Here is a 24,770-nt window from a genome sequence, read left to right as displayed (position 1 = left end):
AAAGTGCTTCATGCATATTTCCTATTTCATCACACAGAATGTTTAAAGGATGACTTCTCAAGGGTCTAGATGTAATCAAATTGATTAACTTTTACTATTTCATCAAGGGCATTCTTAAGGGAAAGGCATACGTATGTATATATGTATATATGTATGTGTGTATGTATGTATAATTTTACTGAGTGTTTTGATGAAGAATATTATGGCTATTAGTACAGATTGGTGTTACTGTCATGATTCATGCTAAAGTACCAGAAATTTTATTCACCACTGTTTTTTTTTGGGGGGGGGGGGGGACAGAGAGAGACAGAGCATGAACGGGGGAGGGGCAGAGAGAGAGGGAGACACAGAATCGGAAACAGGCTCCAGGCTCTGAGCCATCAGCCCAGAGCCCGACGCGGGGCTCAAACTCACGGACCGCGAGATCGTGACCTGGCTGAAGTCGGCCGCTTAACCGACTGCGCCACCCAGGCGCCCCAATTCACCACTGTTTTTGCACCATCAATAACAAATGTCAACATAGTGAAAAAGGTAAATACCATCTTACTCTTATTACAAAAAAAGGTTTTGATCTTTTAGACTTCTTGAAAGGGTCCTGGGTATAGCTAAGAGTCCATGGACCTAACTTGGAGAACCATTGGCATAAGGCTATTTTTTATATCAATAAACTAGAAAAAAATGATTTTCTGTTTTGCTCTTATGAGAAGAGTTATAGCACCCCCTCATCATCTTTAGCATAGGGAGTTGCTAACTATATATAACTCACCATTGAAATAACAAAAATCATTTAAACCACTCTGTCCAAGATGCAAAATGCATGGAAAGCTAAACTGCTGAAAGATCTCATATCCCATGCATGCAATATTGCTGAAAGGAAAGTTTATACACAGATTTTAAAGAGATTTTAACCTGTTTTACCGCAGCTTATGAATTATAACCTACTTTACAAGCAAGGTACCCAAGGAGCGAATAAGTTTAATAACATTCCCAGTAGAACCATTCAGCAATAGTTTTTTGTAAATGTGATTAAAATAAACATCATCCAGTATTTATGTTAGTTTCAGTGCTGAGATCTTAAAATTAATTATTCTCCTCATTCATTGTAAGTAATTTCATCTCTATTCACTACCATAGTAAATTACAGCAATAAGATAGAGATACATTTTGCAGAAGGGGGTGTTTATTGAAGCCATAAGTTATTTTCTTTAAAAAAAAAAAGTCTCTACTTTTTGCTTTAGGTAGAAAATATCCAAAACCACGATGTTGTCAAAGATGGTGAGTAAGCAGAGAGATATAGGTTTATATATCAGGGGAATATTCTAGAAGGAAGGGGTGTGTACGAGGAGGAAAGTGGTTCATCATTGGTTGAGAAAGAAGTTCACAAAAGTTTTAAATACATTCTCTAAGGTCTGAGTCCTACTCTTACACAACTTTCCCTAGTTCTGTTTATCATTGTGTTGCCAACATATGACCTCTAAAAATTGCTTTTAAAGTGGTAAGACTTTTCAGAGGGCATGCTCCCAAATGTTTACCCCTCTCCTGAATTTTTTTATCTGCAGATATCCCACTTTAATGGAAAATCCTTAAGTTATACTAAGATTCTCATCCCTCTTTTGAATTACCTTTTAATTGTTTTATTTTTAAATATCTTAAAATATATTTGACACATGCAAATTAAGTATTTATAAATTATCAAACTCAACTGTGACCTCATCATCCAACCCAAGAACTAGAACAATATCAGTAACTTGCCTCTATATACCTTACTTATAATTTACCTTCCATATACCAATTCTCTGACTTCCTCCAATATGAACACTATCCTCAATGTTATTTACATTGTTTTTTTCTGTCACTATTATATATCAAAGCTTCATTCATGCTCACTTCTAGCTTTTTCATTTATGTATTGTCACTGTTCCATAACAGTCCACAATATTAATCAACCATCATTTATATATGCATTCTCTTATTGACAAAATAGGTTGTTTCCTGTTTTTTGATATAAGCAGTACTGCTGTTGCCCTTTTTACACATATCTTCTGGTGCACATGAAGGAAACATTTCTCTGGGTTATATTCTCAGGAGTGAAATATCTAAGTTATAGTATAAATGAGTGTTCAGAATTACAAGATATTGCCAAGTAGTTGTAGTAATTACACTCCCATGGACAATATATTCAAGTTTTTCTAATTTGGCATTATCAAGGTCTTAATTTTTTATTGTCCAATGTGTATAAAATGGAAGGTCAACATCTTAATTTGCATTACCTTTACTACTAATAAGACTGAGGACCTATTCAAATATTTCTTGGCCATTTTATTACTCTTCTGTCAATTGCCTATTCATGTGTTTTTCCTATTTTTATTGGATTGCTTACTTGCCTTTTATTTTTTTTAATTTTATTTAACTTTATTTTACTTCCAGGATAGTTTATCTCCCTTTTAATTCTTTGTTGACTTATAGGATTTGTTGAATATTCCAGACACCAATCTTTAGTCACACAAGATTTGTGCTGGCTGTAAATGCTCATACATCCTCCAGATAGTGGTCTCTTTCCTACTTTCTTTATGGTGTCACTGGGTAGGTTAGGGTTCCACTTTTAGTATAGTCAAATTTACCTTTTTTTCCCCTTTTGGTTGGTGCCTTGCTAAAAAAATCTCTTCTTATCAGGGTTTGAAAGATATTTACTGTATTTTATTCTAAAATTTTAATATTTTTTTATCTTTAGTTATGAGCACTAACACATTGGAATGGATTTTTATAGGTAGTAAGGTAGTATTACAATATCAGTTTTTTCCAATGAAAATACTCGATTTTTCCAACATTTGTTTTTAAATAGTTCCTTCTTTTCTTAATGATTGATGTTCTAATCTACATCTAGGCTCTATCATCTGTCTCATTCGTTAATTTGTCAATATCACAATGTTAATTTTGTATTTTTCATCTCTCTTGAGACACAGATACTAAGTCCTATAAATGGGATTACAGAATAACTGAAATTTAGGCAAAAGAAGATACTTTTAGTTGCTGAAATGAAATACAATTTTCCTCAAATGTCTATGTACCAGTATGACAGATAAATCATATTGGTAATATGATTGAACACTAAAGGAGAGAAATTTAATATTATGATAAAAATTGGGACTATGATAAATAGTGTGATAACAATATCATAACACCTCCTGTGGGCTATCATTTCCCTTTCCCTAAATAATAAATAAGCCTTCCCCTCCCAAAGAGTCAAATTAATGCAAAGTGATTTGAAAGTCTGAGTTTGGGAAGCTAAGTCACATCTCTATATAAGACTATTAGAGAACATCATGGTCAATCTAAGAAATCATTATCCTTGTCTGTTTAGCACCCACTGCTAGTTATATGTATCCTAACATAGAGAAAAAGTAAACAAACAAAAACATTTGTAAGGTATCAAGAAAACATAGCTGATATATGACTTTCGATGTTGTCTAGTCACTAAAAAAAAATGATTAAAGAACCCAGTCTTACTGACAAAGAACAGAACTGACAAAGTGTTTTGTTTTTATAGGATATGGCAAATGAATGCCACTTGAGTAATTTTTCCTGCCCTGGCAACACCTCTGGGCAGAACTGATGATTGAGTTGGTTTCTATTTTTTTTTTAGTTATGAATTTATAAAGATAAAACACCACCTAGACTATAAACTAAATATGTTTCTCATATATGTATGATGTTATTTTCTTAGGAAGGTCTGCTCTGCTGCATGTGCATCTTATTCAGCCAAATTTAAATTCCTAAGTCATTTTTCTGTGAGCCACTATTAATTCATACCTTTATAGAGATGCCTGTTTTGATCTATAGAGCTAAAAATCTTTCCTAATGGGCTAAATGTGAGTGTGAGGGAAAGAAAAAAGTTGCAGATGAATCCTAGTCCTTTGAGAAATTCGAAAAATGGATTTAATGTCAAATGAGGTAAGGAATCCATTGGTGCAACAGGTTAGGAAAAAGGACAAGATGGGATTTTAACATGGTCAGTTTGAAATATCTGTTAGTGGAACTGTTAGCTTGGAATTTGGGTATCTTACTCTGAAGCTCAAGAGAGGTTTTGCCTAGAGATACAAACATGGGAGTCATTGGCATATGGTGGTATTTAAAGCCCTAAAATCATTAAATCATGAAGGGAGTGACTATAGATGGCACGTATTATACTGAGACCAGACAAATTCCTTGTCCAAGAAATAATAAAATTAGTTTTTCATGATTTATTCTAAGTAATCTGTGTTATTTCTTGGGTATATCTATTTCCCTAAGTACTGAATTTCATAATCTGCTTTGTGATGCAGTCCAGAATCAATATCAAACCAGTCATTCTCTGGAATAAACCTTTACTTCTTGGTAATCAGAATATCTCTTCCATATTTTATTGTCCCTTTTAGATCAATGGGAATGGTTGAATTATCTTAACACAGTGGTATAAAATCTCCTCTGGGTAATAAACTTTAATTCCCCCTTGAGCTGAGTAATTATGTCTGCTTACCTAAAGGCAGGGCCAATCCATTCTGTAGGGCATACTTGAGTGAAGATGAGTAGCTTTTCATAAATGATGCGCAATACTTGAAATTATGTTTTGTGAAAGAGAGAAAATCAGAGGCAGCTCAAAACTGTGATACCATCTACTTCCCTCATTACTTCCATGAATGTTTTTCCTACCTAGCTATTTTCATTATAATCAGTTGTTAGAGGCAGCTGTTACTAAGATGGAAAGAAATGGGCAAGTCCTTAAATATTGCTTTTTTTAAAAAAACAAACAAACAAACTTCAAAACATCTGGGCTCTGCACTGACAAATATTTTTGGTGAGCCCAAATGATTATGTAAGAGATTGTGCAGAAGGAACATCAACTGAATTTCTTCTTTGTTGCCTACAAAGGCGTTTTGAAATAGCCTTTTACTTTCACAGTAGTTTTTGTCAAATGCTATGAAAAGTTTAATGAATTTGTCTGGTTTTGCTCATTTTTAAACTCTGAAGATTACTTAATATTGGAATGTGGTTGCCCGATATTGGCCCATGAATAGAAACGCCACCCATTTGATGTACGATGCTTAACTTTGTTTGTTTATTATGACAGCATTTTCCCCCTCCAAGGGACTTTTCCACCCTTCTGAGAATTACCCAAAATTCGAAGAGGTGAAGGGAGGAGACATGAAAGACAAAACACAAAAGAGGAAATCAAAACCAAAAAGTTGGCCCAAACTCTTAGAACAAACCCTATGCCCTGGGTCCCAGCTAAATATGAGTTAGAGGGTTATGTTATCCCCTTAGTCAGAGCTGTCATTGTGAGGCCAGTATATCTGTTGTCACTGGAAAACAGCATAGCCAAGTCATACTTCCCCATGGAGGAAAGTGTGGTGTCAGAATTTCAGGAAGGTCCAAATCAGGACACCTGTGTGCCAGATAGGCCCAGCTGCACATGTGGGCTGGCCAGTGCCGTAGGACACCATCTGCTCAGCACATGGAATGCCAGTTCCTTTGCCTAAGATGGGTTTGAAGGATGGGATTCTTTAAAGAGAAAGCTCACAGTTCGGCTGTGACATCCTTAGCCTTTCTCACATTTTAAAATAAACAATTGTAGGAAGAGAGGATTAAAGGCTTATGTCTGAGAGATGACAAGTAGGGTATATTGCTAGCTCCAGAAGAATTGCCTCAGAAGTTCTCCTTCAGATCGGCATTTGGCTTTTCATTCTGGTGACTGATGAAGTATGACTATAACTCTCAGAAAATTCCAGGTGTTAAGCATGTGCACATTCCAAAAATGCTCTATGTTCTTGTCCCTGGGTTCGCAACAATCAGACCAACAAGGGAATATCTCTCTTCCCTAGTCTTTCTGAAACATAAGGAGACATTTGGCCCACACCTTGACTTCCTGATCATTAATGAAAATCTGGACAGGGAAAATATGGCGGACAATTCAGAATCTATTGAACAACTAGTAGTAATTGCCTTCCCACCCCCCGATAAAACTGACATTTTGAAGAGTATAAATTAACACTCACTTCTTTGCAATTTTGGGGATTGAATTTCCCACAAACTATCTTTATTAAGTCCTTGTTTAGCCATCTATTACCTTTCACCAACTATTAGTAATGAACAGATATTTTAAATGTTTATTTTTTCCTTTGATAGATATTTATCATCTATTCCTTTTAAAGATTATGGCAATTTGGTTTATTCCTCAGAGATAAGAAGATAAGGACTTCGATTATGTTTCTAGAATTTATAGGTTCATTCTATAAAGTTGTTAAACCCCTAAAACAAAACAAAACAAAATCTCAATATGGGGAAGACAAATTCATTCACTGTTTAAAAGATTGATAGGAATAGGGAAAAAAACAGATTTTATAATATAATTATAAATATATAATATAATTACAAATATAGTTGCAGTATCATCCTGAAAATATGTAACTATAACAAAGATCTCACAAGAGTCATTCAATAGATTCCAATTTGACCAAGATCAGAATATTCACCTTAATTTTCAGGCACAGGAACCAAGAACTCATAATCTTAATTAAGCCAATAATGTAGACTGACTTCAGAAATTACTTGCAATTCAGATTTAATGCCACTATCATTTTCTTTCTCAGTTCATGTTTCAGTAAAGCATGCTAATCTGTTTCTGTATAATTAACAAATATGTTGTACAAGAAATGAAGCGCATAAAAGAATAATCAGACACACTTGCTAAATTAATTGCATATGGAGTTGTGCCAGTTTCCAGTCTCAGTGATTGGTTGTGTCTCTCCACTTTCTTTTTTTATTCTCCTACCCCATGCCCCCAATAACCACCAATCTGTTCTCTGTATCTACAAGCTTGGTTTTTTATTGTATGTTTGGTGGTCTCTTTCTTTTTTAGATTCCATATATAAGAGATATCATACAGTATTAGTCTATCTCCACCTGACTTACTTCACTCAGCATAATGCCATCAAGGTCTATCCATGTTGTCACAAATGGCAAGATTTCACTCTTTTTATGGCTGGATAATATTCCATTATGCATATATATATATATATATATATATATCACAATTTCTTTATCCATTCATCCATTAACAGACAGGTTGTTTCCATATCTTGCAAATGATGCTGCAATAAACGTAGAGTGCATATATCTTTTTGATTTAGTGTTTTTGTTTTCATTGGATAAATACCCAGAAGTGGAATTTCTGGATCATATCATGGTTCAATTTTTAATTTTTTGAGGAAGCTCCATATTGTTTTCCATAGCAGCTGCACCAACTTATATTCCCACTAACAGTGTACGAGTGTTCCCTTTTCTCCACATCCTCATGTACACTTGTTATTTCTTGCCTTTTTTATAATGACCGTTCTAAAAAGAAGTGTAACGTGGCTTCCCTACTAACTCAGCAAGGCAAAGCTATTCTATATTAAAACTACAATCAAATAATTCTGAATTTGAAGCTAGGCCATCACAGGACCTCAGATACCATATGTTGAGCTTGCTCATAATGTAAATGCTCACTTTTGTAGCAACTTCTTCCTTGCTTGACTGCCTCTCACAAACATTTACTGAGTGCTCTGCACATGACAGAAGCTCATAGGGCATTGGGAAGACTGAGATAATATAAAGTTCTTGGCGTGAAGTAGGTTCTCAACAAATATTAGTTGCCCTGTCTTCTAGAAGCAAGGTATTGTGTACTACTCACATTGTGTACTGCCTAACCATAGATAAGCAATGACTATGATTGGAAGCTCAGCCTATTTTTCCTGCTTGATTTTGTGATTGAGTCACAAGTAACTTTTAGTCATGTTCTTCCTTTTCATGCATTTTAGCTGCAGATCATCACTCTTTCAAATCCTTATGTTAAATCTCATTATGATCATTGCAATGGGCTTGTCATTGGGCACGCGATTCTTAAATCTGATAGCATGTATTCAAAATCAATAATTTGTCCATTGCTCTGGACATTGCCCTGCCTTGATTCCCTAAGATATCTTATTTTTTTAAACATTTTTTTTTAAATTTAATTTTGAGAGACTGTGAGCAGGGGAGGCACAGAAAAAGAGGAGGACAGAGGATCTGAAGCAGGATCCTCACTGATACCAGCCTGATGCAGGACTCAAACTCACAAACTATGAGATCATGACCTGAGCTGAAGTCAGATGCTCAACAGACTGAGCCACTCAGGTGACCCACTTCCCTAAGATATTTTAAATGGTCCTTGAAAATTCAGAACATCTTTGTTTCAACTATCAGAACATTCTCTCATTCAGTCTCTGACTCTCTCCATAAGTGGAATTAAAAAAAAAAGAAATGAAAAAAACAATTACTGGTGAGGTTGGGCTACATTCTTCTTTATTGACGTTTACTAAGAACCAGAATTATATTTTTTGGTCTAACTTAATTTTTTAAGTGCCAGACCATCAAATATAGCTGCTATTTTGTGTTGAAAGCTTGTATTTTTCTAACAGGAAAATTCACAGCACACACTCGAATCCAATTTGTAATCAATCAGTGGGATGTCAGTGGCATAAGACCTGAGTGCTGGTCACTTGTGCTGTTAACAATAAGAAAAACAGAGACTAAAATTCAGTTACAATGTGTTGCAGCTGGTGTGGCCAGGACCCCCCTGGAAATGTAATTTCAAGAAGATTTTTCTGGTTAAAAAAGAAAATTTTCCCTCTGAAAAGTGTTGAGAAGATAGCAGTGGGGCAAATGGGCAAGCAAGGAAATTTACAAGGATTTCCAAAGACCATTTTGGAAGCACTGTATCAATTTGAACAATTGCAAAAATATTTTTACCGAGTTAAAGCAGTTTAGTTTTTTCTCTAAAATTTTAATAGACTATATTTGCATTAAAAAATAACTTTTTACGGACCTTATTGTTTTTCTGACTTCAGTGTACACATTTTAACTAAATGGCACATAAAGTTATGTGTGTCACCAGACAGACTCTAGGGAATTGCACTGGGTTTGATTTGTTCCTGCCTCTTCTTTCAGGAAAAGAGTGGGTTTGGGTGGGGAACATACTGCTGGCTTGTACTCATTAAATGCTTCCTGAACACCATGATCCTCTGAGAAATAATAACCATATTATATAAATTCTGACCAGGTTCTTCTAATGGAGAAGACCTAATTACAAGATATTACATATATATATTTTTTTTTTTTTTTTAATTTTAAGACTATAAACCCAGTTGATGGTTTTCCACCTTAAAGCAATCAACATTGAAGGATTTACAATTGAAACCACAATACTGATTCCATGACTCATAATATCTTTTGGAACTTTTTGGAATTACTTTCAGAAATGACACCACATTTCTTTGATATCCTTACCTTCTGTTGGTTATTTGGTTAATGGAAACAACATAAAATCACTCAGGGCCAAGCATTTTAAATTAAAAAAAAATTTTTAATGTTTATTTATTTTTGAGAGAGAGAGAGAGAGAGACAGAGTGCAAACAGGGGAGGGGTAGAGAGAGGGGGAGACATAAAATAGGAAGCAGGCTCCAGGCTCTGAGCTGTCAACACAGAGCCTGACACAGGGCTCAGACCTCCAACCGTGAGATCATGACCTGAGCCTAAGTTGGATGCTTAACCAACTGAGCCACCCAGGCATCCCTGAAAACAATTTTTTAGTGTTTATTTTTGAGAGAGAGAGAGAGAAAATAGGTGAGGGGCAGAGAGAGAGGGAGACACAGAATCCCAAGCAGACTCCAGGCTCTGAGCTGTCAGCACAGAGCCTGACGCTGAGCTCTGACTCACGAACCGCAAGATCATGACCTGAGCCGAAGTTGGAAGCTCAACTGACTGAGCCACCCAGGCGCCCCAGGGCCTAGCATTTTAAATGTGGTATGTTAATCAATATATATAACATTGTTTGTGGTCATAAAGTTGTAGACTAAAATAAACATGTAAACTACTTATGAAGTTAGTTCCAAAACAAAATTTAAGTGACAATATCAAAAGGATGAGTTTTCTGCAGTGACTAATTTCAAAAAATAATGCATGTGGTTGTTTAAAGAAAAAAAAAAACCTAGGAGATTATTTTAAACTTGTATCTTTATCAAATTTCATTCTGTGATGTATTTTAGCACACATTCCATCCCTCTTCCCTACCTGCGGTAAAATCTTGTCTACTTTACTGAACACACCCCCTCCACCTTTCCATTTTTAGGTCACCAGACTCCTACCCTCCTACTAGTACAACTCTGTTATTCCTTATTATTCTTCTAATTCCTCATAAGCATGCCTCTTCCCATTAATGTTTCTTTAGTCCTTTATAAATGGTAAAATTAGGATCAGACCTCCACAGGGAATAGTGAGGCATTTACAAAGGAAAAAAAAATCAAAATTTAATTCCTTCTAAAATATTTAGAAAGGAAAAGGCAGACACCACTGCTCTACATTGTCACCATAATGTCCAACATGAACAGACCTCCTTCTTGAGTGTTTATAGCGATGGTCTTACCCTTCCAGGTCAGCCTGACTGTTCATCAAGGGAATCAGAGTGTAATTTGTGAAAAATGATTAAAATAATGTACTTACATTTTCTGTTAATAAGGGAGGGATTTTACATACAGATTGATATCCAGGTTTGTTTTATTCATGCTCCACTAAAACAGAAAGCAGAATGTTCTAGTTTTTGACATAATTAAAGTTAAAATAATGAGATAACTAAGTGATGCAATTCAAGTGTTCATTCTTGGAACTCTTTAGAAAAAGGAAAACACATCAGGTTGCCCGGATTTAATATCGTATTAGAAAGAGAAGCGTGGACTGGACCATTTCTGGCTATCTCTTTTAATCTTAAAATGCCAACTGGATTCCACAAGAAGACTACATTTGCTTTTATGGCTACCTACTCCAAATACCCAGCATGGCATATGTGTCAGACAAATGTTTGTTTACTATGACTACAGCATCTAATACACCAAAGAAGTAAGTAAGCAATTAGCAAGTTGACTGACCCGAAGAATGGAACCACATCTGAATTCTGAAGTGTACCAGTAAAAGTTCTCTAGCTGGTTTCTCTGGCCTCCAGTTTATATGAGGAGGCAGGACAGCACGGTGATTGAGCAGGCCGACTCCAGTAAGACTGCTTAGTTATAAATCCCACATCTTCCACTCAACAATTGTATGGCCCCAGGGATAAAGTAGAGAGAAACAAAATAATTGATGATATGGTGCGCCATCTCAGGAAATTCAGACATCACGCTCTAGAAATGGCCGTGAGATGGAGAATAGCCTGATAAGAGTTTTACTTTAAAAAGCTCACTTTAGAAGTAGTACGGAGGATGGTTTGGAGAAGTACAAAACGATTACAATACTGAAATAGTCCATCCGGAAATGATTATGTTCTGAGCCAAAGCAATGACAATTGGATTGACAATAAAGCAGCAGAAGACCTCAATATTAAGGAAGATGTAGGATCCTATACATTGGAGAATAATTGCTTAGGAGCAGGAATAGAAAGCAGGAAGCCTAGACTATTTTTAGCATGGACAAATGGTTGGGTGAGATTCCAGCACTTGTAACGTGAATGATAAGACTTATTACATTGTTCGCTAGGAAATGCCTCCTTAGCAATACAATATGCTTTCAACAGCTCTGAAAATACCCACTTTCCTGTTTGAAGAATTCTAACAAAATATATTTCCTCTGTCACCGTACATGTGATTTCACACCCACACAACTTGACTACAATTGGCTTTTCCCCTAAACTTATCCATTCTGACCCCAATAGCCTATAATGTGTCCAAAATATGACCCTCATGTTTAGTTTCACAGTTTTAAAAATACACTTACTTCTATTATTAAGACACTTATCATGTCTTTCCAAGATATATTGAAAATACATAAATAGTAACACATCTCTGACATGATAGAAAAAAAAGAGGTCTCCTTGAATATCATAGACAGGATATTCTAAACAGGCGAGAGAGCAGTTTGTAGCCTGCAGGAATGAAACAAAAACAAAAACTATGTTTTAATCAGAAAGGTGAAAGTATAACCACTAGCACTGCAATTTTTGGGTAAATCCAAGAAAATCAAAATGAATAAGAAGAAAAAAAAACCCACAAAACCAAAAAACACCTTCAACTTTCAATCTTCCTGCTTATATAAAAAAGGCAATCTATTAAAACAGAAACTGAATTTATGATTCCAGAATCATAAAATCCAACTAGATAAACTCATTCTAGCTAACTCTAACTCATTAGAGTTGACTCTAATTCACATTGGTCCTTCATAAATTCAGGGTGGAAAGGTCTTAATTTTATTTTTCATAAAATAACTTCTAATGATGTTAATCAAATCAGCAATATTTTATATTTTGCAAACAGATAAGAAAATATAATATTATTATGAACTAACATTTTACTGATGAGAGAACTAAGGCTCAAAGGTGTCAGATGATTTCTGCAAGGGCCAGGATATTTCTTCAATAGGCTACCCAGGGCTTCTGAATCTATATCCCATGCTCTCTGGGGTTCACCTGCTATCCTGTGCAGAGACTGTAACCATTTTCGACTGCATTTTCTCAGAAATAAAATATGACAGTGCACACAGCATACACTCAGGAAGAACAATACTAACGTAGGATAACAGATTCCGAGTAAACATGTCTGAACCATCCAAGTGCCACGTGCAGCATAGTTATCAGTCACCTACTCCTAAAAGTGGAAAGAGAGGCAAAGGTGAAGCACATCGTAGGTGAAGAGGTCCACCACATTTAGGCCAGAGGCCGACATGCTGTTGCAGAAGGGAAAGTGGGAGAGGTCTGAGACAATGCATGCTTCTGTCCATGAAGACCTTCCTGCCTCTGCTTTCTACCTCCCCTCACTGGTGCTGATCCTAAAGGATGGCTGATGTCCCAGCATGGTACCCTGAGTTCTGTGCAGGGTGAGGGCAGGATCAAATGGGGCAGAGGTTTTCAAACCTCAGATTTTGATCAATGAATTCAATGAGTCATTACCAGCATTTATTTATTTATTTTATTTGTTTAAGTTTATTTAATTTTGAGAGAGAGAGAGAGAGAGACAGCACACCGGAGGGAGGGGGGGAGGAACAGAGAGGGAGAGAGAGAATCCCAAGCCCTGATGCAGGGCTCGGTGAGATCATGACCTGGGCCCAAATCAAGAGCTGGATGCTTAACTGACTGAGTCACCCAGGTGCCCCGTCATGACCAGCATTTTAAAGAGAGAGAGCAAGAGGGAGAAAGAGAGGGAGAAAGAGGGAGAAAGAGAGAGAGAATAGAATAGGAGACTAACATAGAATAGAACATGAAGGAAAGGACTAACATTTCTTAAAATGTCTCACTGCATTACCCATTGTAAGAAGATTTATTTTCGAAACTTTGTTTTGAGGGGTGTGTGTGCATTCTGGATCACAACATAAAATACAATTTTTTCCGTGCATCGCTGTCAGAAAAGTTTTAAAGCCATTGGCCTCTATCCTAGATGATGCTTGGACAAAGGTCAAGCAATCTGTGTTCCCGCCAGCCCACCATTATTTCCTTCCCTTCTTTTGTGTGTTCCTGCTGTTCCTGTGCAGATTCTCTCCAGCCAGACTTCTTGCTAATCATGTCACTAAGTATCATGACTGAAAAAGTGAGCAAAGACAATACAGTCAAAGCCCCTCCCCTTCATTAATTTTGTATAAATCCTACTGACATAGTTGTCATCATGACATTGTACTCTTTGATAATACATTTTGACAGACAAAATTCAGAGCTGAAAGAGAGCTCTCCGTGTAATTTATCTCCCACCAGCTTTTAAATCAACTGAATTTAATTCTTCTATAGTGCTTTGTTACCATGGATTTGACAGAAAGTGTTGCTTTTGATTATTTGGAAGACTTGTGTTAGAAGTCAGATAATCCAAGTTCCAACAGAAATTCTTTTGTCACAGGCACTGACATCGGGGACAGGTCAGGAAATATCTCCTAGTGCGGTTCCCTCACACATAAAAGGAGTGAGTTAAACTAGGTGATTTCTAATGTATCTGCCAGCTCCAACTATGCCTACATTTGTCTGTTTTGTACAAGGTCTCGAAACCTTTGGGTGATAAAAGGTTCTCTTGGTTCTTTCTGTAAAGCTCTCCATCTTAAATAATATTAAATAAGCACATTTGAAGAATCCTCTTACACAGTTATGAAAGCATGTTCAAGAGTCTGTCAGGTTGAAAGGAAATGTTAAGAAGGGTTTTCACACTAAAAATTAACAATTATTTCTAAAATAGCAAATAGCAAAAAGTACTCTGTGGTAAGTTGCTCAAGCTATAAAAATAAACATTATATATTGTTTAAAATGGTATGCACATATTATAATATGTAATGTTTTATAAGCATACATTACAGATTTATTTGCACATTCTAATCAGACATGAGTTGTTTTAACAACAGGTCTACCATAGAGAAAAAAAATTGGAGGCCATTTAAATCCCAAGCATTTAAATATGGAGCATTCATGGGAATCTACAGAGCTTTATTTCATCACCAGTGAGTAATGAGCAAAGCATGAGAAGAATTTGGGCAATCAGACTTGATTCTTGTGGCCTGCATTAGATTAACCTAGGGCACTTTTCACCTGTTTTGTTTTGTTTTGTTTGTTTTGATAGCTATGAGAAATCATAAAGACTTGGTTGCCTAACTCCTGACAATTCAAAGTTAGACATAAAATGTGTGATTTTTGATATGGGGACTTGTTTGTTTGTTTGTTTGTTTCTGGAAAGATGTCCCAAACAGTTGAGCAGGTAAGGGGGCTCAGGAGTTTAACCAAACTAAGGGTAGATTTCTGCCTGTGCGGCAAATGATTGCAAAGAAGGAAATCCTCTCAGCAAAGGGGAGAGAGTGGAACAGAGAAAGAAGTGTAAGGAAGGGACTTGAGCAAATGCCCACATTTATGGGCAGAAGGTTGTAGAGGGATCAGTGAAAGAAAGAGGGAGGAATGATCCAGAAAGGAACATGGAAACATGTAACACCAGAAGCAAGGGGATAAATTAAGTATAAAGGATAGGCTACCGAGCATAGAGGATGATTGTTGAAAAGATTTCAAGAGACAAATTAACCCAATGCTTCTTGAGCCAAGTTTCAAAGGGTTAAGATGAAGTGAAGCTAGAATGAGCAAGTGAAGACCATTATTTGAATGTGAGCTGTCATTTCAGTTGGTTTTAAATGACAATCCCCACGCCCATCATCCCATCTGAACCCAGTCTTTTAGCTCATTACCAGATAGAAACACTTATTGGCAAACAGCTGGTTTCCAATATGCTAAAAGACTTTCACTCTTAATGTAACATTGTTAAAATACTTCCAAATCACCTGAATCCTGGAATAGTCCAAATAAAACAAAGAAAGTGAAGGGAGTGGGATGGGAATTATGAACCTCGAATTTCTAAGTCCTCCTCGCAGGACAGCTGACACTCAAAAAAGGTTTGTAAACCTTCCAAATTCTCAGCAAGCTCTCTGGGCCCCAGGCTGTGCAGAAAGTGTCAAGAAACTTGCCTTTGCAGAGGCTATCTTACTTTGGAGAATATCAAATTAATGCTGTCGGCAGCAGACTCTAACATGTTGTTCAATTATTTTGGTTCCTGTGGTTAAATAACTAATATTGCCATGGCTGTTAGGACCCTCACTTACTGTGATTGTATTTTAATGTCTGGTGTACCCTTGCTTCTGTATATTTCACCAATTACTCAATTATATGCTATTTTGCTTACTTTATACAAGAAAGCACTGACTCACCATCCCTCTTAATGTTAACATTCGATACAAGAAATGTAATAGCATGTTTGTGTGTGTATTCATTTTGTCTTGTTTTGTTTTGCAATCTTGCCCTTGGTGCCACTGAGTTCATTTGTTTCCTTCATGCACATCACATGCATTTATTTAGTTACCCCTGCCCGGTTTGGTGGGGAAGATGAAGCAGCACTTTCTGTTTTTTGCATGAGCACTTGACTTGGTCTTACTTATTTCTGTAATGGTAGCAGTAATGACAGCACAGTAAATAAGTGCACTTCCCTTTCCCTCTGGCTCAGTAACATAAATATGATTACTCTTGGTTGCTATTGTTACTTATCTTATTTTACATATTAAAAGAAAAAGAACCAGAGATTAAGTAACTTTCCCAAAGACATTAAGCTGGTCAGTGGCAAGTCAGAAGTTGGAACCTCTTTGGGAAGTATAGTGCTGTGGGGCTGCTACAGATCATCTGATTCTCCAAAAGGAAGCTAGAGAAGTCCAAAGCAAGGGAAAAGCAAAAGCAATCAGAGGCACTAGCCCTCGATGATTTTTCCCTTATCTGATCAGATGTGAGTGATGCCAGTCAAACCAACTCACAATCCTTGCAGGGAGGTCACTGAGAAGGCCTCTGCCTTGCTGGTGTCAGTGGGCACCTTGTGTCCCTCAGATGCAGGCAGATAAACACAGGAGAGTGTGTTTTTTGCCTCTCTGCACTTAATGCTGTGTGACTTGTACAAACTGCATAACCTCTCTGTGTCTCAGAAAAATTATTGCTTTATCATTTATAAAATATTTTATCATTTATAAAAATAAGGATGACAATAGGACTTGCCCTTTGAAGGGCTGCTGAGACGTTCGAAAGAGTTCATTATAATGAAGCATTTGGAGCAATGTATGGCACAGAGTAAATAATAAATGGAACTTTGTACTAGAATTTAATGTGTGCTATAAGTACTTACAAGCCAGTGAAGGAAATAATATGTCTGAGGACCACTTACTTCCTCCAGTCCCCAGAAAAAAAAGAACACTCTTATTTGGAAAGATATAGTACAGAGAACCAACATCTTTCAGGAAATGTTTGCATAGATCCACTATTTTAAGAAATCAGTACTCCTAATTGTGATGCTTTGATGTTTTTCCACCTAATGTACTTATTCCCTCATTACTTTTATTTCTTTGTTTTAGACAGGGTGCAGCAGTTAGAATTCGTATGATTATAAAATATGTAACTATCTATATACCAAATTATAATACATAAGTGGAATCAACCAATTAAATTAGGCACTGTAATATATTTCAAAGGATAACTAATGCACACTTGTCCCTTTTATCTATGAAGGAGAGAGAAGAAATGAGGTTTTAAAAAATATACTACTTTTGTGCTTTTTTCTGATTTTATTGCTACATTTGTTGTTATTGTTTATTGCACATAGATAAATCTCAACTACTATTAAGACTCCACAAATAGAGTCTGTTATGGTTAAGTGGTTATGGAATCAGTGTTGAAATAATAATTGTTTTTTAATGCTACATAAACGAATTACTTGAGTTAAAATACAGCATTTTAGACCTGATATTGAAATCCCTCTGCCTTAAAGTTTCATCTGGCTCAATTTATCGTTCCAAGGACAAGGATTTATGGGATGAGCTCTCCCTGAGGACATCTGATTAGATGTTGGTATCATTCATGGCCTCCATCATCATTGGTTTGAACCCAGAGACATGGGCAGTAACCCAGAGCTGCTAGCACGAGAGACTTGTTGGGAAGCCACTACTTAAAATATTTGGGTGGTGACTTTTCTTCCTGTGGACAGATGTTCCTATCAAAAAAAATCTCCCATATTTTATATCAGTTGACCTCTTCATTTGGGAGAATAGTTTATATTTGTCCTGAAAAACAAAACAAAACACAACAAAACAATTAGAGAAAAATATGTTGCTGTCCTCTAGCTCCTGGCAAGAGGGGACAAAGGAGGAAAAGAAAATTAACCTCTGCTTACCTTCCATGATAATACTAAATTTTCATTATGCATTCCATATTTAATCTTTCTGTTATCTTAAAGCAATCCTACACAATGCAAAAATTTATCCATTAACTATTATTAATTTGTTTCTCCTTTTGGGTTCTGTTTCAAAATTATTTTTTTAAAAAATGACTCCGTGAGAGTCATGGGCAGACACACATAGTAAATAAATCTTTTCAATTGTGAGATAAGTAACTAGGAGCAGCTTTACCTTCTTTTTATAAATGAGCACAAGTAACCAGGGGTCTAATGAAGTAGAATGACTTTAAAGGGCTGTGAGGGAATCACAGACAGAAAAAAGATTGTAATTCATTTTGATGTCACATCAATATCAAAGAATGAACAGCTAGAAAATTGTGGGTCAAAAATGGTAAATATGTTGAGTATTATAAAAACTTCTACAATTTAACAAGTTATTTTAATATCCATTTAAAATGATTGTACAAGGAAAAGAAGAGGAAGCGGCAACATTCTTCTAGAACAGAATACATCAGTTACCCTTCTATTACATTGCTTTCTCTACTTTAAAAACTATAGGATTTGAAACATCCTGGGAGGAGTTTGTATTGGAGGGGAGTACTAAAAAAGACTCTGGTAGGGTCAAAGTCACAGCTGGAGTGAGTTTAAGTACCCTTGTCCCTTGCTCTCTCTACTCTAGCACAAAAATAAAATGATGGATGCTCCTACTTAGATTATCGTTAAAATACTTTTCTTGCTATTCACGAGGTCACCTTCCACTTGCATCGACTATCAATTCTCTATTATTCACAGTGAAAGAAAATGAACCTTACTGCAGATTGTTTCAAAACCTTTCTATTTTAGAAAGTTTAAATTTTAAAAATGACTTGCTTTCCTGATTGCACTTAGCATCAGGTGATGTTTCAAAAAAATTGCACATATTTACTCTCTAGCAGGAGAAAGTTGGGCTGGGGTTAAAAAAAAAGTCATGGGTAATTTCAAAAAGTGAAGTGATCACCTACAGCAAATAGGCCATCTATTTTATATACAGTTTACTTCTATGAGCACTTTCCTGAGTATTCATACACATAAATACCCGTGGCAGTTTTTATTAAAGAAAATGCAATACACAAATATTAGGGCTCTCTAACCGACTCCCTCAAGCTTCTGTTTCAACGTATTTCAAGCATTCTTTTTTCACAGCACAACGTTATCCAAACCTGCCCAAATGTCCAAGTTATATGAGAAAATCACGGAATCGAATTTATGTTAAACCGGTTTTCAGCTTCTTTTTAGAGACACATGCCAGGAAGCTTATTTACATTTAAAATGTACTTATTTTCCACTCTTCTACTCATAACCTCTAAAAATATTTCAAAATCCAATAGCATTGCATTCAAATTAATCTGTCTCAAAGAGACAAAGCAAGGAGTAAAGAAGACTAAAAGAAGCAATTACAAGCACAAAGCCAAAGGTTTTCCATTTGGAAAAAAAAAAAGTGAATTACAAAGGTAAATTGATTTTTTAAATTGCTTGTTTTTTATTTGTTCTTAAAGTGGCCTGTAAAACTTGATTACTTCAAACTCCAGAGGTGATGTCAAGCAACGGTGTACTTATTCAGAATATATGTATCCACATGATATAAAAGATTTTGTTTAAAATTATTTTTAACTTCGAACATTTGCAATAATCTCTTTGGAAAGGGAAATATCTTGACATGTATATGCGTTAGTAACAGTCTACAAGTTAATTTATCCCACATACATATACACTATCTTTTAAAACTCATAAGCAATAGACGAAAATGGAAAGCCAAATTAAAACATAAATGTGAATAATTCAACGAGATCATTTTTGCTACTTCTGTATCAATCACTTGAATACTGCCATATTCAATTTTGTAGGTCATTTTCCATCATAGCTCATAACTGTCTTTGAAAGCAAACCTAAAAATGAGAATCGTAACGCCTCTGGAGAACAGTATGTTCTCTTTTTGACCTCTCCTAATCTTTCCTGATCTTCAAAGGCATCTTTTCCAGGAATGATTTACAAATAATCCATCTCACCTATAGAATAAATAGAATTCCTATAAATAAGAATGTTTTCTTCATACGAAAACAGTATACATCGAATCAAGAAAAGCTTCGGGCCTATTTTCTCATTTTCATTTTTGTAGATTAATGAATTATTAAATTCCTTCATTAATTTATTCTGCAAGGGCAATAAAATCTTTATTTTAATTCTATATTCTGAAAGTAAATCAGAAAAAAAAATTATTCAATTTTCACTTAAGGAAAAGAAGACCAAAAACTAAGTTTCTGATATACCTGCTTGAATTTGCATCCTACAGTTTCCTGTTCCTGTACCTCTGAAACACATACATTTCAGCATCATTCATCAAGATTGGGGGAGGGGGAGAAAATCAAATTATCAGGCCTCAGAATGACACTACATAATTAGCTAGTTTGATCAGTTGGCACTTAACACCCAATCTTATCAATCAATCATATTTTTCTATTCTGATGGATAAAAATTCAGCTCGGCTACACTTCAATTCGACATTTTTTTCTCCAAAAAAGGATGTGGCATCTTCCTGTTTGAATAGTCTTTCTAACTTCCATTCTATTATTGAAAGTGAGAGTACAAAGAATTTCAGAAACCACCTAACTAGTAGATTAAAGAAGGTAAAGAGACCTGTAAATATTCAAAGAATTCTTCTACTTCAAAGACGATAGATTTTTCCATTTGTTTCTTCATAATAGAATACATTTTAGATTACCCGCTAAACAAGTAAGAAGCCAGAAAATAACAAAAGATAATCCTCTCAGTTTCCACCTATCTTACTTCAATTCAACTGTGTTTTATCTTACGTTACCACTATCTCTTATAAATTACAATTTTCTCACAAACCCATCATCAAATTTTAAGGATATGGGATTACAGTTAAGTAAATATAATGAAATCTATTCCCCAGAACCACTAAGTTATGGAGAGTATGAAAGAAAGAAAGAAAGAAAGAAAGAAAGAAAGAAAGAAGAAAATTAAACTCATTTATAAAAATAAATCAATTTCCCATTTGAAGACGTCCACATAGAATTGCAAACCTCTTTAAGGAGCAGATATTTGGACACAGAGAAAAATAGGCATATCAAAACATAAAGCATAAGATAGATTCTGGGCTGCACTCCTCAGTTTAGTCCATGTAAACCCATGGCTAATGACAGTTCTGACATAACTGATAATTTGATTCAGGAACATCAAGTGTTGGGGCCCAGTGGTGACGGAAACAGAAAGTCTTTTACAGAAACTCACAGGATGTACATTGATTAAAATCGATAGGAACCTCAAAAGATCATTGGGTCCACTCCTCTGTCCTTGGCTGAACTAAATGCCTAGCTCTCTTCAACAACTGACAAGGCAGAATTCGAAGTTAGGAGCATGAGAGAAAAGTCTTATGATTTGGATTGACAGCTTGGTTTCCTTCTAAACTTTGCCTTGTTTCATGATGGATATCTAAGGGAATGTTAAGTACATTACTATGGAACGTGTTGGGTGTTTCAGAGGGAAGAGTAAATGGGAATGACAATGGTCACATAAGTGTGGAGGTATGTGCACAAGACACGCGAGAATGTGCAAAGGACATATATGCATGTAGTATTTATGCATGTAGTATGCATGCATAGGTATAGTTCATTTCCCTTGAGACCCTTAAAGAAAAAAGTGGTTGTAGACTTTGTATTCCTTTGAGAAGATAGCTGAAATGTTTGTCATTTCAAAGCCTAGGAAGCATTCTGGAACTGTAAACCTAGCAAAACTGTCCCCGTGAGAGGGCAGTAGGGGGCCAAACCCGGGCCAACTTTTCCCTCGTTGTCCATCCAGGACTGGCCCTTGCTCTCAACTTCACCCTGCCGCCTGCGCTAGGAGCAGGGGCAGTGGAGGACACGAAGAGCTCGCACAGCGGGTGCGACAAGGTCCTCCGATGAAACAAGGAAACCCAGGATCTGTGGGGCAATGAGCCGCTTTCACGGGTTGACAGTTGTGCTGAGAGGTGCGTGTGCTGTTTGGCATACTGGCTTTCGGTTTTGGCTTGCTACAAAAGGAGCAGAAAGGGGGAGCTGTCGTGGTTCCCAGTGCCCACAAGGCCCCCTCTCCTGGCTGCTGCGCGCTGGCCACAGCGGGCCCTGAGTGTGCACGCTAGTTTTATTGTTTGTGAATATTTGCGTAACTCTTTGCAAGCGACTGTCAATGTGTCTGTATGACAATGTGACAAACGCCCTCGAAAAGTTTCCGCTTGCGAAAATGCCTCCGGCGTGTACCTTGCTATGTCGCAGGCACCCTGGTCGCCTGCGTTACGCGATGCTGTCAATGTCGCTTCATCATTTTGCTGCCTCCTGGATGATTTATTTACAATGCTAGATAATTGAGAAATGGATTGTCCTGAAGTTTTCTGTCTGTGACCTCACTTCTTTGAAGGAAGAAAGTGGTTGGGAGGGAAGCAGAACCTGAAAGAGGGTAAATCCCCCCCTCCACATTGTAAAATGTAATGGTTAAGAGACCAGGACCTGGCCCCAGACTGTTTAGATTGGAATCCCACTCTGCCACTCAACACTAGCTTGTGTGCCTTGGGCAAATCGCTTAATCACTCCTTAACTCAATTTCTTCATTTGCAGAATGGGGGGAGTAACAGCGCCTAGCTCATAGGGTTGTGAAGATTAAATATATGTAAACGCTTAGAGCGGTGCCTGACACGTAATAGTTGCTATGTGTTAGCTGCTATTAACATTATCATCAGCATTGCCATGTTAAATTTGGAGGACCATTCCCCACCGATACGTTCTGGATTTTGACCATGCCCATGTCCCAAAGGAAAAATGAGAGAACCCTAATCCGCCCGGTCCACACCCTCCAGCACCAGCAGCCACCAGCCACCCCTGCCCACGAAGATCTGTTTTGGGAACCCCTCCCTAGCTGTGGTGCGCGCCACACCTGGGGACGCACTTGAAAGGTTGAGGCGTGCAAAGGCAAACGAGGCGCTCAAGAGCGCTGGTCCCTATCGCTCTTGCTGTAGAGTGTATTTGGAGTGTTTTCCTACCTGCCCCAGGTTTTTGCCCTTCTTACTGCCGCCGAAAGCCAGTCCTTGGTATGTGCCCGCTGATCGATTGGCGGCCTGGGCAGGCGTCTCCCCGCCCAGAGAGGACTTGATGGAGTTGAGTTTGGCCCGCGAGCTGCCGAGCTGTGAGCTCTCCACCATCAGCACCGCGGCCAGTAGGAGCAGACATCGGGACGAGTCCTTGCCCCGCATCAGCGCGGCCATTTCCTGGCGAGGGGTCCCCGGGGAGGCGCAAAGCCGGGAGGGGTGCGGATGAGAGAGGAGGGAGGACCCCTACACCTGGCCCCTCACTCGGGGAGAGGCGGATCTCAGGCTCTGTTCCCCCAACCCCACTTGGCTTGGGGGGGCCCAGCACCGTGTGAACTCAGTCTCACGCTTCAGACCTGGAGCGAGAGCGACCAGAGCGAGACCCGCTTCTCCAGCGGGGCAGGAAGTTCTGCAGTAACTGGAAGCAATCAAAGGCGAGGAGCACTCTCGCCAAGGAGGCGTGACCCGAGGTGCAAGAAGACCCAGCCCCACAGACCGCACCGCTCCAGTTGCTCCTTGCCCCGCACCTCCGTGGTCCCGCCGGTCCAATCGTCCTCTTAATCCCTCTGGACCCGGATCTCCGCGGTCCAATCGTCCTCTTAATCCCTCTGGAGGTCCACACCAGCTCCTTCTCCCGCGGCCTCAGTTGCTTTTTTCTCCTCTTTGCCTTCCTTACTACGCTTTAAGCCTCCACCTTTGCAGGACACAGTGTTAGCGGACGCTCTAATGGGGGATCAAGAACGCCCCAGACGTGACCCTGGAGGTCTGAGGCGAGCGGAGGTCTCCCACGCGCGCAGGCACAGTCGCCGCGAAGCGTCGCTTCCCGGTTCACACCCGGCAGCCTACTGCTGCCAGGAACGCAGCAATGCCCTGGGAGCGGTCTCGCGCGCGGATCGGTCTCCCTCTCTCCGTTTGCTCTCTCACCGCCGCCCCCTTTGCTTTTTATAGCTTCCCACAGTGGGTTTTTTTTTTTCCCTCCGCCCCCAATTCAAGAGTGACAAAGAGTGAAATCGTTTCTCTCACCCCCCACGTTCCCGCCCCACTCTTCTCCTTCCCCCATGCGGCTGCTGCTTCTGCGGCCCCCCCTCCTGCCTCTCCTCCTTGCCCCCCTCCCACACCCCTCTTCACGCTACAACAATTGAGAAAATGGGATTCAGTCCCAGAGGAACGTGAGGTCTCCTAATTCCTGACCACAGCTCCAGACGGTGGAAAGACCTTTGGGGACGGACGGAGGACAAGACAAAAGTGGAAGTGGAGAGGGGCAGGTTTCCACCGCCCTTGGGGACCACCAGCACCCACCTCCAATGCCTGACTCCTACTGGGGCACTAGAAAGCCCTACAGAAGATTTAGAGAAGTGAGCACCTGGGCGTTAATGCTGTGGTCTGTGTACGCTCGAATGCTCAAGTAGGGTTTTAGTCTTTGCCTCCCAGTCGGTGTGTGAGGCTGCGCTATGCTGTGTGCCAAGGGGTGCCCAACTGAGATGGATGGGGGCTTTGGAATTGGGGAGAAGACGACCTGAGAAAGGGGAAAGATGTTCCTATTCTTTAAGCCCAGGAGACATTTGGGATTTTCTAGTGTCTGCCTTCTGCACCCCTAACCCTGGGACCCCACCACACACTCAGCGTACGTTTATGTCTCTGGGGCTGGGAGGAATGGGGTGCCCTGAGTACGCTGCGAGGGTTTCAATCTCCCAGCTCTACCGGGCACCTTTACCGTGCCAGGCAACTACCCCCTTTTTGCAGAGAGGAAATCCCAAACTGGAATGAACGGAGGCAGGGGAGCCTTTTGAGGCTCTGCTTTCCTCAGCTTCCTGCCTCCTAGCTTCTGGGAATTCCATGGGAAGCCTTTCCTTCCAGCTCACAAGGCTCCCTAGGTCCGGTTTGCTTCTGAGAAGGTCTAGGAG

General features: G+C 38.5%; 1 protein-coding gene across 1 annotated transcript in view; it reads right to left on the bottom strand.

Moving 5' to 3' along the window:
• DKK2 (dickkopf WNT signaling pathway inhibitor 2) overlaps positions 1-23,288 on the bottom strand; it is a 103,919-nt gene extending 80,631 nt beyond the window's left edge. The window contains exon 1 of the mRNA XM_043571068.1: positions 22,822-23,288. Within this exon, the coding sequence (XP_043427003.1) occupies positions 22,822-23,043 (222 nt within the window). The 5' untranslated portion in view covers positions 23,044-23,288. The remainder of the gene's footprint in view (positions 1-22,821) is intronic.
• Between the last annotated feature and the right edge of the window lie 1,482 nt (positions 23,289-24,770).

This window comes from Prionailurus bengalensis, chromosome B1 (genome assembly GCF_016509475.1).
Source record: "Prionailurus bengalensis isolate Pbe53 chromosome B1, Fcat_Pben_1.1_paternal_pri, whole genome shotgun sequence".
Lineage (NCBI taxonomy): Eukaryota > Metazoa > Chordata > Mammalia > Carnivora > Felidae > Prionailurus > Prionailurus bengalensis.
This window is presented reverse-complemented; position numbering and strand designations above follow the sequence as displayed.